General features: G+C 46.7%; 3 protein-coding genes across 4 annotated transcripts in view; 2 read left to right on the forward strand and 1 right to left on the reverse strand.

The window, feature by feature from the left end:
- LOC308172379 (coiled-coil domain-containing protein 149-like) overlaps positions 1 to 4,307 on the forward strand; it is a gene marked incomplete at both ends in the record, with an annotated part of 20,327 nt that extends 16,020 nt beyond the window's left edge. Inside the window, one exon of the mRNA XM_080547291.1 lies at positions 3,715 to 4,307. Coding sequence (XP_080403417.1) covers positions 3,715 to 4,307 — 593 coding nt within the window. The remainder of the gene's footprint in view (positions 1 to 3,714) is intronic.
- A 7,810-nt stretch (positions 4,308 to 12,117) lies between these two features.
- Positions 12,118 to 12,768, reverse strand: sod3a (superoxide dismutase 3, extracellular a; the record flags this gene model as incomplete). Its single annotated transcript, XM_080547292.1, has 1 exon — positions 12,118 to 12,768. The coding sequence occupies one exon, from the start codon at positions 12,766 to 12,768 to the stop codon at positions 12,118 to 12,120; it is 651 nt and encodes a 216-aa protein (XP_080403418.1).
- Positions 12,769 to 15,860: 3,092 nt separating this feature from the next.
- dhx15 (DEAH (Asp-Glu-Ala-His) box helicase 15) overlaps positions 15,861 to 17,193 on the forward strand; it is a 42,012-nt gene continuing 40,679 nt past the window's right edge. The window contains exon 1 of one of the 2 annotated variants that reach the window (XM_080547209.1): positions 15,861 to 16,016. In XM_080547209.1, the coding sequence (XP_080403335.1) occupies positions 16,012 to 16,016 (5 nt within the window). In that variant the 5' untranslated portion in view covers positions 15,861 to 16,011. Of the gene's footprint in view, positions 16,017 to 16,061; positions 16,228 to 17,193 lie in introns of those variants that run through there. The other variant, XM_080547208.1, reaches the window with a different exon arrangement.

Consider the following 17,193-nt stretch of genomic DNA (forward strand, 5'->3'; position numbering starts at 1 on the left):
TGGGCTCAGCGTTCACAAATATGGGTCAGTAATCCTCAAAACGAGAGCATATTTCGAGGAGAGGAGGCTGAACTAAGCTGTTGCCATCGTCGCCGGGACGATAGGGGCCGTCACGCTTCTGTCCCGTCCCCCCCGTCCCCCCCCTCGCCTGGGGCTCCACACTATTTTTAGCCTGTTGCCATGGAAGCACCACGTAAGTAATTGAAATAAGTTTTTCTCCATTGATGCAGCAGCAGCAACCTCCATTAAAAAGATGAAGTTTGAAGCCGTGAAAGCTATCATCTTGATATGCAGGCCCGATCCCAATTCACGCCCTTGGCCCTACCACTTAGCCCTACCCCTCTGTTAGCTCTACCCCTCTGTTAGCTCTACCCCTCTGTTAGCTCTACTACCCCTCTGTTAGCCCTACTACCCCTCTGTTAGCTCTACTACCCCTCTGTTAGCCCTACTACCCCTCTGTTAGCTCTACTACCTCTCTGTTAGCCCTACTACCTCTCTGTTAGCTCTACTACCTCTCTGTTAGCTCTACTACCTCTCTGTTAGCTCTACTACCTCTCTGTTAGCCCTACTACCCCTCTGTTAGCCCTACTACCCCTCTGTTAGCCCTACTACCCCTCTGTTAGCTCTACTACCCCTCTGTTAGCCCTACTACCCCTCTGTTAGCCCTACTACCCCTCTGTTAGCTCTACTACCCCTCTGTTAGCCCTACTACCCCTCTGTTAGCCCTACTACCCCTCTGTTAGCTCTACTACCTCTCTGTTAGCCCTACTACCCCTCTGTTAGCTCTACTACCCCTCTGTTAGCCCTACTACCTCTCTGTTAGCTCTACTACCCCTCTGTTAGCTCTACTACCCCTCTGTTAGCTCTACTACCCCTCTGTTAGCCCTACTACCTCTCTGTTAGCCCTACTACCCCTCTGTTAGCCCTACTACCCCTCTGTTAGCCCTACTACCCCTCTGTTAGCTCTACTACCTCTCTGTTAGCCCTACTACCCCTCTGTTAGCTCTACTACCCCTCTGTTAGCCCTACTACCTCTCTGTTAGCCCTACTACCCCTCTGTTAGCCCTACTACCTCTCTGTTAGCTCTACTACCTCTCTGTTAGCCCTACTACCTCTCTGTTAGCCCTGCTACCTCTCTGTTAGCTCTACTACCTCTCTGTTAGCCCTACTACCTCTCTGTTAGCTCTACTACCCCTCTGTTAGCCGCACTACCCCTCTGTTAGCTCTACTACCCCTCTGTTAGCCCTACTACCCCTCTGTTAGCCCTACTACCCCTCTGTTAGCCCTACTACCTCTCTGTTAGCTCTACTACCTCTCTGTTAGCCCTACTACCCCTCTGTTAGCCCTACTACCCCTCTGTTAGCTCTACTACCCCTCTGTTAGCCCTACTACCCCTCTGTTAGCTCTACTACCCCTCTGTTAGCTCTACTACCCCTCTGTTAGCTCTACTACCCCTCTGTTAGCTCTACTACCTCTCTGTTAGCTCTACTACCCCTCTGTTAGCCCTACTACCCCTCTGTTAGCCCTACTACCCCTCTGTTAGCCCTACTACCCCTCTGTTAGCCCTACTACCCCTCTGTTAGCTCTACTACCTCTCTGTTAGCTCTACTACCCCTCTGTTAGCCCTACTACCCCTCTGTTAGCTCTACTACCCCTCTGTTAGCCCTACTACCCCTCTGTTAGCTCTACTACCCCTCTGTTAGCCCTACTACCCCTCTGTTAGCTCTACTACCTCTCTGTTAGCTCTACTACCCCTCTGTTAGCCCTACTACCCCTCTGTTAGCCCTACTACCTCTCTGTTAGCTCTACTACCTCTCTGTTAGCCCTACTACCCCTCTGTTAGCCCTACTACCCCTCTGTTAGCCCTACTACCCCTCTGTTAGCTCTACTACCCCTCTGTTAGCCCTACTACCCCTCTGTTAGCTCTACTACCCCTCTGTTAGCTCTACTACCCCTCTGTTAGCTCTACTACCCCTCTGTTAGCTCTACTACCCCTCTGTTAGCTCTACTACCCCTCTGTTAGCTCTACTACCCCTCTGTTAGCCCTACTACCCCTCTGTTAGCTCTACTACCCCTCTGTTAGCTCTACTACCCCTCTGTTAGCTCTATTACCCCTCTGTTAGCTCTATTACCCCTCTGTTAGCTCTACTACCCCTCTGTTAGCCCTACTACCCCTCTGTTAGCCCTACTACCCCTCTGTTAGCTCTACTACCCCTCTGTTAGCCCTACTACCCCTCTGTTAGCCCTACTACCTCTCTGTTAGCCCTACTACCCCTCTGTTAGCTCTACTACCCCTCTGTTAGCCCTACTACCCCTCTGTTAGCTCTACTACCCCTCTGTTAGCCCTACTACCCCTCTGTTAGCTCTACTACCTCTCTGTTAGCCCTACTACCCCTCTGTTAGCCCTACTACCCCTCTGTTAGCCCTACTACCCCTCTGTTAGCTCTACTACCTCTCTGTTAGCCCTACTACCCCTCTGTTAGCCCTACTACCCCTCTGTTAGCCCTACTACCTCTCTGTTAGCTCTACTACCCCTCTGTTAGCCCTACTACCCCTCTGTTAGCTCTACTACCCCTCTGTTAGCTCTACTACCCCTCTGTTAGCTCTACTACCCCTCTGTTAGCTCTACTACCTCTCTGTTAGCTCTACTACCCCTCTGTTAGCTCTACTACCTCTCTGTTAGCCCTACTACCTCTCTGTTAGCTCTACTACCCCTCTGTTAGCTCTACTACCCCTCTGTTAGCTCTACTACCCCTCTGTTAGCTCTACTACCCCTCTGTTAGCCCTACTACCCCTCTGTTAGCTCTACTACCCCTCTGTTAGCCCTACTACCCCTCTGTTAGCCCTACCACTTATCCTTAGCTATGTTTTGTAAAGGCTGATTTGTGCATGACAGTCTTGTATTTTGACATATTTCCACGTCGCATTTTCCCCCTTTGATGGCATATGAAAATTTAAATTGAACTAAAGTCCGGCAGCCAAGTTGTCTCACTTATTACCGCTCCTCTAATATCAGTGCAGACTGGCAGGGTAGGAGCACGGGTTGCTAGCCTACAGAGCACCGCTATTCTGTCATGAACCGGCCTGGTAAGGAAGCGTTGTTCTTTTTTATCTGATGACTTGTTTGATCGATTGACAGTGTGAAACGTATATGTTTGTGAAGGAATCGTGAGCGTGGATTTCGTAGGGCAAGATTTCAACCACTACGTCTTGTAACTCCTGTTCCGAGGGGCAAGCCGAAAAGCCAGTGTGGCGCTCCAAAACGAGGGGGGGGTAGGGGTAAGAAATAGAAATGGGATTGGGCTGAACTCTCTTTCAAATCCTGTCCTGTAAAGTTTACACTGCACTCTCACTTATCTTGGGGTGGTTTGCATAAGGTTACACTTTCACACATTCATCCATTTATACAGCTTTGCAGCTCAGTGGTATCATGCACCAACAGGAGTGTCACCCGGTTTTGGGTCACTTCTGGTCTTTGCTGCTGTTGCTTCCCCTATCCCATACTCCCTAGCTGCCTCCCCTATCCCATACTCCCTACCTCCCTCCCCTACTCCCTACCTCCCTCCCCTACTCCCTAGCTCCTTCCCCCAAACATTGAAGGGATGTGGGGTTCAGGGGAGAACGAGGGATTGTTTTAGAACAGGTCATAGCTTTTTTATATACCGCAAGACTCTCACAATCTCACTCTCATCCTTTCTCTCTCAATCCTATCAGATGACACGGGAACGGGAATTTCACCGGCGGCGGCGCCATGGGAACAGGTCACAACCGGCGGCGACTTCCTGTCCGACGCGGTCGAGTCCAGGGGCGAAGGGGCGGGGGGGACTACCAACGGCGACACGATCGACAAGCGGCGGCGGGGGGCAGAAGAGATTTTGACTCTGACCGGAGAGGAGCGGGCCGCTGCCTCCCAGCTGGGGGGCGAGGGGGGGCGGAGTCCCGTGGAGGAGGAGGGGCACGAAGCGGAAGAGGGCGTCGACGACGATGAGGAGGGGTCGGGGGGGGGCGCAGTGGAGGTGGAGGAGGGAGAAGAGGCGGCCCTGGCGCTGGCCCCCCCTACCCTAGACACGGAGCTGATCAACCTCACACAGCTTCCGACAGGGCGACAAACCCCTGTAGGCCACACCTCCCTAGGGTCGGGGCATCTGCCCTGTCCTTTCCTGGGGGAGGGGCCTCGTGTCCCTGAGGAAGCCTCATACTCTGCTTCGATATTCAAGGGTCCTGATTGGGCTAGCAGCACAGAGGGGTGGGGCCTGCACTGTCAGTCAGGACAGAGTGACGGCTGCTCTGGAGACAGCCTGGCGTAGTGAGGCAGGGTTTTAACAGATATAGATGAATGAGGGGCGGCTGTGGCGCAGGAGCTAGAGCCGGCGTCTAATGATCGCAAGGTCGGCAGATCGGCGGTTCCAACCCCGGCTGGCCACATGTTGAGGTGTCCTTGGGCAAGGCACTGAACCCCAAATTGCTCCCAGTGAGCGGGCCGGCGCCTTGCATGGTAGCTTGCCGCCTTCGGTGTGTGAATGTGTGTGTGAATGGGTGAATGAGAGGCCGTTGTAAAGCGCTTTGGAATAAGGCGACTATATAAGTGCGGTCCATTTACCATTTACCATTTGAAATAGGGAACGTCAGGACCTGAATCTTCACTTGAAACATTCCCCACAACAGGGCAGCAAACCCACTGTTGTGGTGGTGGTGGTGGTGGAAGTTGTCTATTTCAGTCGATATAACAGAGAGAGAAAAACACTTTTTTTTCAGCCTCCATTGACAGTGCCTGAAGATAGGCTTTTTGGTCCACAAGAGCATAATCTTGAAATCAATCCAGTTGCAACAAGTCTCTATGCCCTACAGGAGGAATTTAGCAAGGAAAATATCAGAGATAGCAGTCTTTTCCCCTAGGTTGCGATATGATAATCCTGAAATCCCAGCTGTTTGCTTCTTGCTTATTCCTAGGGGTTACCGATACATTGAAAGCTGTTTTTTTTTGTTGCCAGTATCCACATAGGAAATCCATGTAAGTTAACCTTAAGTTAAAAATTATTGTATTAGTTACGCATGGAAATATGAGAAGACGCTAAGGGTTTGAGAATAATGTATCATAATGAATCATTCTGTATCGATATATAGCTATATAAATGATTGTAAGTCACTAATCAATCATGATGCGCTTTTCTCATTCTGTTTTGATGGAAGCGTAGACGTTTCTCTGTGACTGCATGTGCCTTACGCTGATGCATAATGCTGCGCTGGATTTATAAATCATTTTGAATCAACTGCACATTTCTTTTTTCACAATGTACACATGATTTTCATGGTTGTCTACTGTTTGACGAGCATTGTTTGCTTGCTGCAGTGCCCCAAATGATCGGGTTCAGTACTCCTGCACTCTTACACACGCACACACACACACAACACATTCATAACACACTCATTCACTCACTCATGTTTATGTATTGTGTGTACATACATACACACACGGTGTGTTACAAGATTGGTTACCAACCGAGGTTGGTGGAGCTTGTTTTCAGTACAGTGGAGAGCACTACAATCACCCACATAAACAGCAATGAAGACAAGACAATACAACATTATGTACAATGAGTCTGTTGGATACACACACACACACACAAACTCACAGCTGTACTAACAGTTTTTTATGTAAACATAAGACATAAACATATGTCTCCCTCCTCTCCCACCTCTCTCACCTCTCTCCCTCTCCCTCTCTCACCTCTCCCTCTCTCTCCCTCCTCTCTCACCTCTCTCTCTCACCTCTCCCTCTCTCTCTCACCTCTCTCCCTCCTCTCTCACCTCTCTCACCCCTCTCCCTCTCTCTCCCTCCTCTCTCACCTCTCCCTCTCTCACCTCTCTCCCTCTCTCACCTCTCCCTCTCTCTCCCTCCTCTCTCACCTCTCCCTCTCTCACCTCTCCTTCTCTCTCCCTCCTCTCTCACCTCTCTCACCTCTCTCACCCCTCTCACCCCTCTCCCTCTCTCTCCCTCCTCTCTCACTTCTCTCCCTCTGTCTTATAGCCCAAAGTCGAGACCCTGCTACCGTATTCCGAGTCGGTCCTCACCCCTCCTCTGCTTACATTCAGATGGCAGCAGCTGGCCTCTCAGAAGCCACAACACGCCATCAAAGCCGCCAGAATTCATGAACTGCTTATTCTGCAAGAAGCCTGGCTGGTTGCTATTTATAATCTTTGACACAAAATAGAGGGAGAAAAACAACAACAACAACAACAACCCAGGAGAATCCGGCGGCGTGTAGACCAGCGCAGGCCCGCTGCCAGACAGCTGATTTGGCACCCTGGCGAGGTTCGCTCCGAGGGAAAATCTGATGACTTTATAAAAGCAGATGGGATTTGCACTAATGAAATTGTGAAGCCACATCACGCCTTGGGCCTTTTTTTTTTTTTTTTGCGTAAAAGGCCTACGGTAACTATAGTAACCGTTGTGCCAACTCGCCAAGATAAGCGGGTGGGGGGGGGGCGGGGGGGTATTAAAGATGTGTCATGTTGTCAGGTGTCTTGCCTATTTTCAGTTCTTATGTGTATGTTTTTATGTCTTTATGTTTCTTTTATGTGTGAAATTAGTAACTTTAGTTGTTAGTTAGCTCTAGCTAGGTTGGTAGTTAGCTCTAGTCTGATACAATTTATGTGCAACTGTGCCAGTCAACCGACCAAACAGAAAGGCCACTTAGTGAAACCTGGACACTAGAGAAATGAGCAATTTCAGCTACTCTCGTGGGTTTCGCTGGAGTTGTGTGACATGGATTGAAGTAGACAATTAACTTTGTTTTTTTCCCACCCCCCGTCCTTGCACTGACGCCAGATAGGCTGTCACAGCCTGCCACATTGCACTGTGGGAAGTTGGAGTCCTCTTGCATCACAGCTCCCTGCTTTCTCTGCATTATCGTCATCACAAGACTTTGAGTGCTCATTTGCAAAATACAATAGGCTTACTGTTCCAACCCTCGATATGCCTGCTGACACGGATTTGCATTATGCTCAGACGGGTATAGGATCGGTAATGATAAGATTGGCTGGTATTATCGTATTCTTCTTATCAAACGGCATTCCAACATCCAAAACAATTACAAACAGACATTATCTGTTAATGCCAGTTAGAACAGAAACACTATTGTCCCACGGACAGCCTTCCTTTGGCGTTAAGTGTTGAGATAGGATGAGAAACATCTAACATGACGTGTGCGCTGTACACACATAGAACCGTGTAAGGAACGATCATAGTTCAGGATCTGGAGTCCCGAGTCTGTTTATATTAGGCAGAGTGGAATAAAAAAAAAGGCCAAGCTGCCCTTCCTCATCTCCCTCTGACAGGATGACCTGGGAGACTGAGCTGCTGTCAGGTGGTTTGGTGGAGGTGCAGAGAACCTGCAGGGGGGGGGGGGGGGGGGTTGGCTGCCTCGCCTCGCCTCCTCCTGTGAGTGGAACTGGCAAGAGCCGTAGAAACAACCGCCGCCTCCGCAGGTAAAAAGCGAGTCCACGGTCACCACGGAGACGCCCCTGCCAACACTAATCTCACACATACCCTCGCGTCTCTTACAAGAGACTAGTTAGGAGTTAGCTAGAGAGTGATTCAGTGCGGTTGTACTGGCTTGGGTGGCCCCCCTCTGCTCGAAAACAAAAAAAGCTATGTGTGTGTGTGTCTGCGTGTGTGTGTGTGTGTGTGTGTGTGTATGTGTATGTATGTGTGCATGTACAGTGGGGAAAATAAGTATTTCACCCCCTGCTGATTTTAATGGTATGTTCATTTTAACAGTGAGAGACAGAATCTCTCACTGTTAAAATGAACCTACCATTAAAATGATAGACTGTTCATTTCTTTGTAAGGGGGTAAACTCACAAAATCAGCAGGGGGTGAAATACTTATTTTCCCCACTGTATACATACATGTATGTGTTTCTGAGCAGTTGTTTGGGAGATCTCGTATGATGATTTGGCGGAACTGCAATATGCTCGTCCTCCCCATCTTATCTCTGACTACTTGGGGAATGACAACATGTTTTTTCTACAAACTCTTTAGCCCAACTCCCCTGCCTCCCTCCCTCATCCAACCCTGGACAGACGCAGCAGACCCTACAGAGGTCACAAGGTCACGATGTTGCCTGCTGGCTCTAATAGGTGCGATAGAAGAGGCAGGAGGCAACTGGATGTGGGATTTGACACCCCATCATCACTGGTTCCTCCCAAGAAATGGGGGGTGTGTGAGTGGGGCGGGGGGGGGGGGGGCACTTGGAGCCGGCAGTTGCCAGGCCAACTACTACAGTGGGGTTAATTACTTGACCAACCAAGTGTCCCTCCCAGCAGTGGCCAATGGCAGTGAGCCCTGCACCTCCTCAGGCAGGTCTATCAGGAGGCCCTTTGAGATTGGAAACGAGACAGAAGTGCAGCGAGTCCCGCAAGCACGGTTGTTCCCTGGTGTTTTGATTTGAAAAGTGTAGCTTTCTACTCGGTGACAGGTCTGTCATTATCTCAAGATGGGGGGAAGGAAATCACAGCGTAGAGCGGTGGCGCTGTCTTGTTTGACATATTTGGTCGTGTAAGCGTCTCTTGAATATTTAACATATCGAATGAAGTCGAGATCACTTTGCGTGTCGTGTGGCGCTCAGGTTCTCATATGTCTCATATGTAACAACTTCAATGACGCCATCTTTGATTAAAGAAGCCAAGCCAAACGATGCCCCTGTTAGCATTAGCATAAATCTCCATGACCCGATAGCAATCATCAAACAACCTCTCCTCCCACCCCACAGAGGTCCCACAAAGATATTGATTGAGTGACATGTCCCACGATTATTTACTACGTCCAATTACATGTTTGATTTTACACAAGGGCAAAGTCCTTGGAGAACCAGTATGCAGAACCGTTGTTATGGTTGTTGCCTTTTATGACGTCACCTTGGGAGCGTTCGTAAATTCGCTGGAGCGCACACTGGGTTTGAGGTCATAAAGGGACCAAGTAATTTGATTGGATAAGAGGCAGTCACGTGGACGCTCCGGCGCTCTCAGAGCCAATTTACGAACGTGGCCCTTATTTGGATTCCGTTTGATTTGTTTATGCAAGGGGGGTTGAGTTAAAGAATGTGTGGTTGGTTATGCAAATATTGCTTGTAAATCATTGAGTTGAGGAGTCCCACAAGTCTCCTCAAGAGGAGGCTTTTTGACGTCAGACACGTTCGTCCATGTCACTTGTCTTGCTGTGGTTGGGTCACTTTGTGGCTTTTCACCTACCTTGCAGTTTCCAAGTTTCCTTTGGGGGGAAAAACCCTAGTTGACCGCGACAACAACAACAACATGCCCCCACTGTAAAGCCAGGCTTGCAACGTCAGAGGACATTGGGGAGGGGGAGGTTGGGGGAGGTTGTTGAGGGCCGATAAGCAGAGAGTTCACACAGGAGGTCAGCACTCAGCCGACGCGTACAGTCAGATCTCTATTAAGATACGAGGTGGTGGACTGAGGAGATAAGAGAGGACAGGAACCAGTGATATCGGCGGTTGGGCAGACACCACGGTCCTGGACCAGCAGGGGAGTTACGGGTTAGGTAAAGTCGTCCCGGATAGTAATAATGTTGTCTCAAATCTTTACCACTCAAATGCTTTAGGGTTTTACCTGTTTATAACTGCAGTCCCTTGCTGGAAAGACCCTTAGCACAAGAACAGCCGTGCCTTTTTTACCTACTAAAAGAGCCGCCTCTTTACAATGCTAAGCTGCTATTTACACACAACGACCACTAGTTTGTACGGCCGTTTGTAAATTAGCCTGTTTTCTACAGAGAAAAACTTCAAAATAGCTTTATACTAGCTTATCCTGATGTGATTTTGAAAATGTAAGAATACTGGGTGGTAGAATGCACATATCTAGGAAAAGTAATGAAAGGAAAGTCCTGAAATTTGATCGAGTGCAAAGATATTAAAAATAAATTACTCACAGGGGTCAAATTACTGCTCATGGCTGATTAAGTGTTAAAGGGGCAATCTGGGATTCAACAATAACAAAGCACTCACCCTGCCTCTTATTTTGAAAGATAACCCAGGGATTGGGCTGGTAAAATGTAACTGCTCTGAAATGTGACTGAGCTATGGATGCAAGTACTAACCATCCATGAAATCAAAATGATAGTTTTAAGTACCATGCTGAGTGTTGGTTTTCCATACCGTGGATTAAAGCAAGCTTATATTTTGGGTTCTGATAGGGTAAGACAGTTGACCTAAGCTCATGAAGCATTTATATTATATTTCTCAAATACATCATTTATTGAAAGGAAAAAAAAGAATCCCAGATTGTCCTTTAGCAAACAATTGCCCAATGCAAAGCCCATTCTACCTAGTTGGGCTAATTCCCTCTCCTGTGAGGCGATTAATATTGGTCCTCTGTGGCTCAGTTGGTGCTGGCATGGCGCTAACAACGCTTAGGTTGTGGGTTCGATTCCCGCTGGGACCATATATACTGAAATGTATGCACTCAGTGCAATGTAAATCACTTTGGATATAAGCGTCAGCTAAATGGCATATATTATATTATTATATTGTGTGAGCCATCTTTGAGACTGCCAGCTCTGTCATAGAGCCGCCCACACACATTTTGATTAATGCACTTTTGTCTCACTCTGGTAAAAATAAGCCGATCACTTAGGGTTGCGTTTGTTCAAATCAAGCCTGGATAACTACGGCATGAAATGTTAGGGAAGATACTAATGACTTGTTCTATACCGTGAGCAATGGTTGGGCTATGTCAGAAAATTAAATGACACCTGCATAAGCATTGCCATGCATGAGACCTTTAATAGCAGGTTGGAGCAACACATGGTGTTAACGTGTCATGCCAGACCCCGCAGTCGCTGTCTAAATCGAGACACAATATCAGCCACTTTGTGTGGGCTAACCGTCTGAGCCAGCCAACATGAGTTCACTCAGAATGACACTGGGCAGATGTACGGAGACACAACGCGTCCACAATTATAATGAGGGAAGTTGAGTTAATGCACACAAAGAAAATACTTCTAGAATATCTGATGGGGAGAGACATGGAAATCCCAGATGACATTTTTGTTCTGTGCTTTTCCCCATCTTTAGTTACTTACCGATCAAAGCTGGTAACAACTGGAGATCGGGCCTTTGCGGTGGCAGCTCCACGGCTGTGGAACGAACGACCTCCCACTGAACATCAAGACCGCCCCCGATCTAGAGACTCAAGTTCAAGACTCTGCTTAAAGCTCACTACTGTCGTGAACTAGGCTACTGAGATGTTCTGATGTGTTATATATAGTATGAATGTCTGTCTTTAAATGAGTGCGGTTATGAATGTTGGACGTCCTCCATGTTTATTTTGTTGTCCTTACCCGTCTGTGTTACCATGTTTTCTCTCTGTTTTAGAGTCTGCGCCCAGGGTGCCCTAAACCGGTGTAGTTTGGTGAGTGTTTAAATAAAATTGACTGACTACTCATCAGTGGTTCCAAATGTGGCAAATCTTTTGTGATATCACACATCACATATCTAGATAACGATGCCACTTAATCAAAGGCTACTGCAACTATATGGCTATAGGAAGACTTATTTTCCCAAGAGTACTTATTAGGTTGTTAATGGTCAAGGTGGCTTTACGTTCTTCTCTTTTTCCTAGGTACAATAACTACATGCACCATGAGGTGGCGCATGAGGTAGAGTCGGCGTCTAATGATCGCAAGGTTGGCACATGTCGAAGTGGCCTTGGGCAAGACACTGAACCCCAAATTGCTCCCAATGAGCGGGCCGGCGCCTTGCATGGTAGCTTGCCGCCATTGGTGTATGAATGAGAGGCCGTTGTAAAGCACTTTGGAATAAGGCGCTATACAAGTCAGTCCATTTGACCATTTTAGGTGAAAGCTTTCAGGGTAACAGTCTTGATGCACATCTTTTATTGTCCCGAGTGAATAAACGTTCACACTGCACACAATGTGTTAAGAAATTAATGTTTATTAGCTGCTCCTACAGTCACAGACTCCAAAGCATTCATTACAATCCATCGAAACGGATCAGTTTGTCAATTTGGAACATGAAGCATTTCATTGTAAACAAAAGATTTCCTTAACAACAGTTGGGGACCTGCGTGAACAGAAGCCTATTCCTCGCTGGACTCTTCCAGGATGGGCTCCACCGTCGCATCCCACAGGGTGGAGTCCGCGCACACCTCGATGACGCAGCAGGCGATCCGCCGTCCCGCGTTCCCGCCCTGGCGGCTCGCCTCGTTCCCCCCCAGCCCCATGTCGTCCACCTTCTCGTGGATGACGACGGCGCGCCCCAGCACAGAGTGATCCCCCCTCAAAAGTGCGGCTTTGGCCCTCAGCAGCACGCGGATCCGCCCGTGACTGGAGCCGTGACTCCCCAGGTCTCCCGCGTGGGAGGGGTGGTTCACGCCTTCCGGGTTGAAGTGGGGGCCGGCCGCACGGCAGCCGTCGCCCACGTCGCCGTGTTGGTGGATGTGGATGCCGTGCTCCACCGTGTCCTGGACGGGTAGGCCGTGCAGGTCGAGCATTATCCTCAGCGGGCCGCCTCGGTGGGACTGCTTGAAGAGGACTTGGCCGTAGATGGCTGGGTAACCCTGGGGTAGATGGGTGCTGGGTTTGACCTCGCAGGCAGCGTAGAGGTCGCCCGGGGGCTCTGGTTTTACAGCTCGGGTCTTGGTTTTTGAAGCTTTAGCCTGGCATAGTAGCACACCGTGTCCCACAATCACCACTAACAGCAGATAGGCGGTAAACGTATTCAGCTTCATTGTGTGTTAATCCTGTAGAAAGAGAAGGGGAGGAAACATTAGCCTGATTATTTAATGCTACAGCATTGGGAAATGTCTGTTGTTAGTGAATGTCAACACTTAACATTGGTAGATAGGCTACTTCACTTGGGTCAACAGAAATGTGTAATAATAATTTGCTTCTACAAACTTCAGGGATCAATTGTAACCACAACTCTTAACAGGAAGACCATAAACTAGTCTCCTGTTAAAACAGGTTACACCTTACAGGTGCTATGGGCCTACAATACAATTACACCTGGAGCCAGGGGCGGCCGCTGACATATCTATGCGGTTGTTTAGGGCCACAACCGCTAGAGGGGGCCACACTTGCGCAAACTACCACCAGTCAATCAAAAACTCCGCTAGCCCTGTCGACGAAACACCCGTCAAATCAAAACGCCACTGATCAGAAACTGCTCAACGTATTCAAACACACTGAATTAGTTTAATGCGCATTCCTACCTTCAAACATGTTTACAATAATTGTTAAGCCCATTCCATTCCTCCCATTCCTATTAGTTATTATTACATTCACTCCTTTTTAGTTTAATTAGTTCATAAGTGAAATGATTATTTTATTGTCGTAGATTAATCTTCACGAACTTTAGGCGGGCTTATAGGCTACCCTTCGCAATTGAGCACAGGTGTGTATTTATAATATTGAGAATTGTTTTCTTGATTAGCCCATGTGACATTTCTTAGCTAAACACGTCAAACCCCTTCTTTAGTGTTTTGGAATGTTGCAGCAGGTGTGATAACAAGATCAAATAAAAGCAATCAATTAATTTAAGACAAAGAATAGTGGAAAATGTTGCTTACCAAGTGTTGCTCACGTCACTCAGGAACGAGGGACCATTAAGTTGACAGTGTTATAATAAAAGCAACGACCTGAGCCCTTTCTTAAATAGTCAGAACATCTGCTCTTACGTCATTTCCTGTTACCTGGTAACCAATGAGAGGTCACCATAATTAACAGCATGTCAATTAAGAGCAAACCAACAGGTGTCCAGTTAGTAGGCGCACGTGTAGAAAGTTTTGCAGTAAAGTTACGAAAACTTGAGTATACTCAAAATACTATACATTACATTCACCTTTCTATGAATTGACTTATACGTTATAGATTATGTAGCAGAAGTAGGCTATTGCTTTACTTGGAAACTTGTGTCCTTTGGGCAATTAACATCCCAGCTTCATAACAGAACAATTATAATAAATGTTATATAGCCTACAGCGGCTTGATAGAACGCTCTCATGGGATCAACAATATTGGCTAATGATGGACGGTAAAGTCAATGGCTATTTAAAAATGTGTGATATTTGGACCTTGTTTTCTGTGAGATACTAATTTACATCAGATAATGATATCCAGTGGAGTATCACTGTACACATCGTGTCTGAAGGCAGGCTACTGTTTTCTATAAGTATAATGCAACATTTGCCTTTCTCTCACGATAGATAGTTTTGGATCAAAACAGTGTGAATAAATTACACCACATCCTAATAGGGCCATGATTAAACGTCAAAACACGATAAATAATGACGCTATACCCATTAAGGTTACTGCAGTTTATATATAGCAGTTTATCTGTGCTTCAGCCTTGGTTAATTAAAGAAAAGATGCTTATATTATAGCAGGTATTGTTAAGGTATCAGCTGAATAATATCTCAGCTCTCTCTATGCTGACATTGGTTGCTGGCTTGGGGGCGTTCCCATGTGCTTCTCAACCTTGTGCGCATGCGCAATTGCCCTGTTCTGTGGGCGGGAACCTATGACCGGAACCGGAAAAGTGGGCAATAGATAGAGATAGAGCAACAACAAAAAGGAACAGCTACCCTACATTATGTGCTGCTGTTTATAATAAGAAAGAATACATGTGTGTGCATGAGGCAACTTTCTTACTGCCGAAAGTGTACATCGTATATTAAGTGTAGATCGTAGATTAAATTGAGAGGATAAATTAGCCTACATTAATATAATTTGTGGGTTTGCTTGAAATTCTGCAAAATTATAATTAAAAAGTAGGACACGTTTTTAAAACAATGTCAAGATATTCAAGTTCAACTTTGCGATCTTCTTTTATTTTAATCCTCTGCCGTTATTTGACTCGAATGTTTTGGAGAGGATTGTTAATTCAGGTAGCGGCCCATGTACCTTTACCAGTGAAATAAGTAACTGATAATTATTTTTCCTTTTTGAGTGCGGTCCTGACTCCTCTCTCCAGTCTGTCAGTGCATCTCTGTTTGGCAGACCTATTTCACACACAATTGGACTGTTATTTAATTGCCTGTGAAAGAAAGAAAAAAGCCCAGTGTTTTAAATTAGAATTGGATATAGAGCATTAGTAAGGCTTTGTTGTAACGTTGACTTCTGCTTCCCCATCGCCATCAATCCCTATTTTACAAGCAATGAGCCATTTGCCATTACAATGCTTGTTAGCAATGCCCAGGCTGTGTAATTACCTGTGTCGATGGCAATGATTGTCTCCAGTGCCAGTTGATTCATCACCACCATACATACTGTATAGTCTTATAGGTGACAAGAAAAGTCCTGAATTTGGGAATTTGTAATGACAAAGAATTATTTTGTTGTATTGATTTGTAAACTGCTTGACATGTTGACATCGCTTGAGAAACAGGTTTAATTTATTTGAAATGTGTGACAGTGCTGTATGTGTTGCCCCACTCACTCAACTAACTTAATTCACGTTATTTTATTTTTTAAAGTATTTTTTTCCCAAAAGTTCTGCCCACCCAACCCCAAACATTTCCTGCAAGGCCTTAAAGTTACATTAGCATAGTAATAACATAACAAACAAACGTTATTTTAATTCACCTATTTATTTATTTTTTATGTTTTTGATTTTTTTTTTTTTTTGCGAAATGTAAAAAAAAAAAAAGACGTTTTAAAGTTTTGATTCAACGCTAATCTAAGTGGTTCACTTCTCTCCAGACCCCTACTAGCAGTTGCAGAAGCTCTGCGAGGGGGGCGCTCTGACACCCCGGCCAGACACACACACACACACACACACACACACACACACACACTGCACCACAGCATCCCTGTCCCGTGGTGCTGTCCCTCGGTATGCATGCATGTGCATCCACATTTCCTTCGGAATAACCCGCAAATAAACAACAAACTTCCTCCATGCACAGGAATTAGGCGAGCTACAAACAAACAAACAACATTGCTGCTTTTCTGTCATTTTCCGAAGTAGAACGATGAGGTAAGTGCTTCCGGTAGCCATCTTGAGCGCCTCCGTGCAGAGAGAGTGTGTGTGAGCGAAAAGGATTGTATGGCATAGCCTAACCTAACCTATTTGGTTTCTTATTTGGATATATAATACGAGTTTAAAAACACAAAAGGATGTCTAAGCGACATCGCTTGGATTTGGGAGACGATTACTCGTCGAGTAAAAAGAGGACGTCTGGTGATGGGTATGTACAGGGGGACATGGTTTTTGGGGTGTTTCGCTCCACAGGCGAATTGCATTCTGACAGCATGTTATTAGCAGCCATTGCTCTCAGAACTGTCCACTACGAAACCCTTGCTTGGTTAAATGTAATCAGAAATGTGTTTTACGCGCCGTTTAATCGTTTATTATTAAACGCAATCGCCGGCGATACGTGTCGTTAACAGCTGAAAAGCACCCCGCCGCACGTGGGTGACAAAGGCTATGGCTACTGTAGCGCGCGGGCCTTTAGACGACTGCGTTCGTGAATTCCCTCTGAGCACGCCGGAGCGCCACACTGGCTCCGACGTCATAAAGGGACCGCGTAATTTGATTGGACAAGAGGCGTTCCGCGAGTGCTGATCGGAGTGCCCAGAGCGAGTTGACGAACGTGGGCTCTTAGCTTTGCTAGGCAACAAGCTAACTGGTTAGCTTGGCTACCACCAGAATTTACGTTTGCGTTTTACTCAGAGAAAAGAAAGTGATACGAGACGAGATGGATTCAGTGATTCACTCTTCAGTCGTGTTTACATTAGCTAGTTATCTGATTTACAATCAGCCAGGTTAGTTAGATGGGGACTTATAGCTGATGTAGTGTAGCTAGCTAGCTAACCTGTTCCAGCTAGCTAGCCTGGCAGTATGTTGTGGTATTAACCTTGTTAGCTGTCATTTGAATACTAAATTAGCCACGATTGCATTCAGTATTTACACACTTCCTTAGGCGTTTAACATCATGGTTTCATACTAGTTGAGTCAAGCAGTTTGTTAAGTCACAAAGAAGTCAGTGGGATAGACTAAAGACTGTTCAATATGGTGGTGTGTGATAATAACAGAAAGGTTTCACCATGCTTCTATCAACAACATAATAGAGACAGAGAGAGAGGAGAGAGAGAGACAGAGACAGAGAGGGAGAGAGAGACAGAGAGAGAGACACAGAGAGAGACAGAGAGAG

Source organism: Nansenia antarctica (assembly GCF_963989245.1).
Source record: "Nansenia antarctica genome assembly, chromosome: 17".
NCBI classification, from domain to species: domain Eukaryota; kingdom Metazoa; phylum Chordata; class Actinopteri; order Argentiniformes; family Microstomatidae; genus Nansenia; species Nansenia antarctica.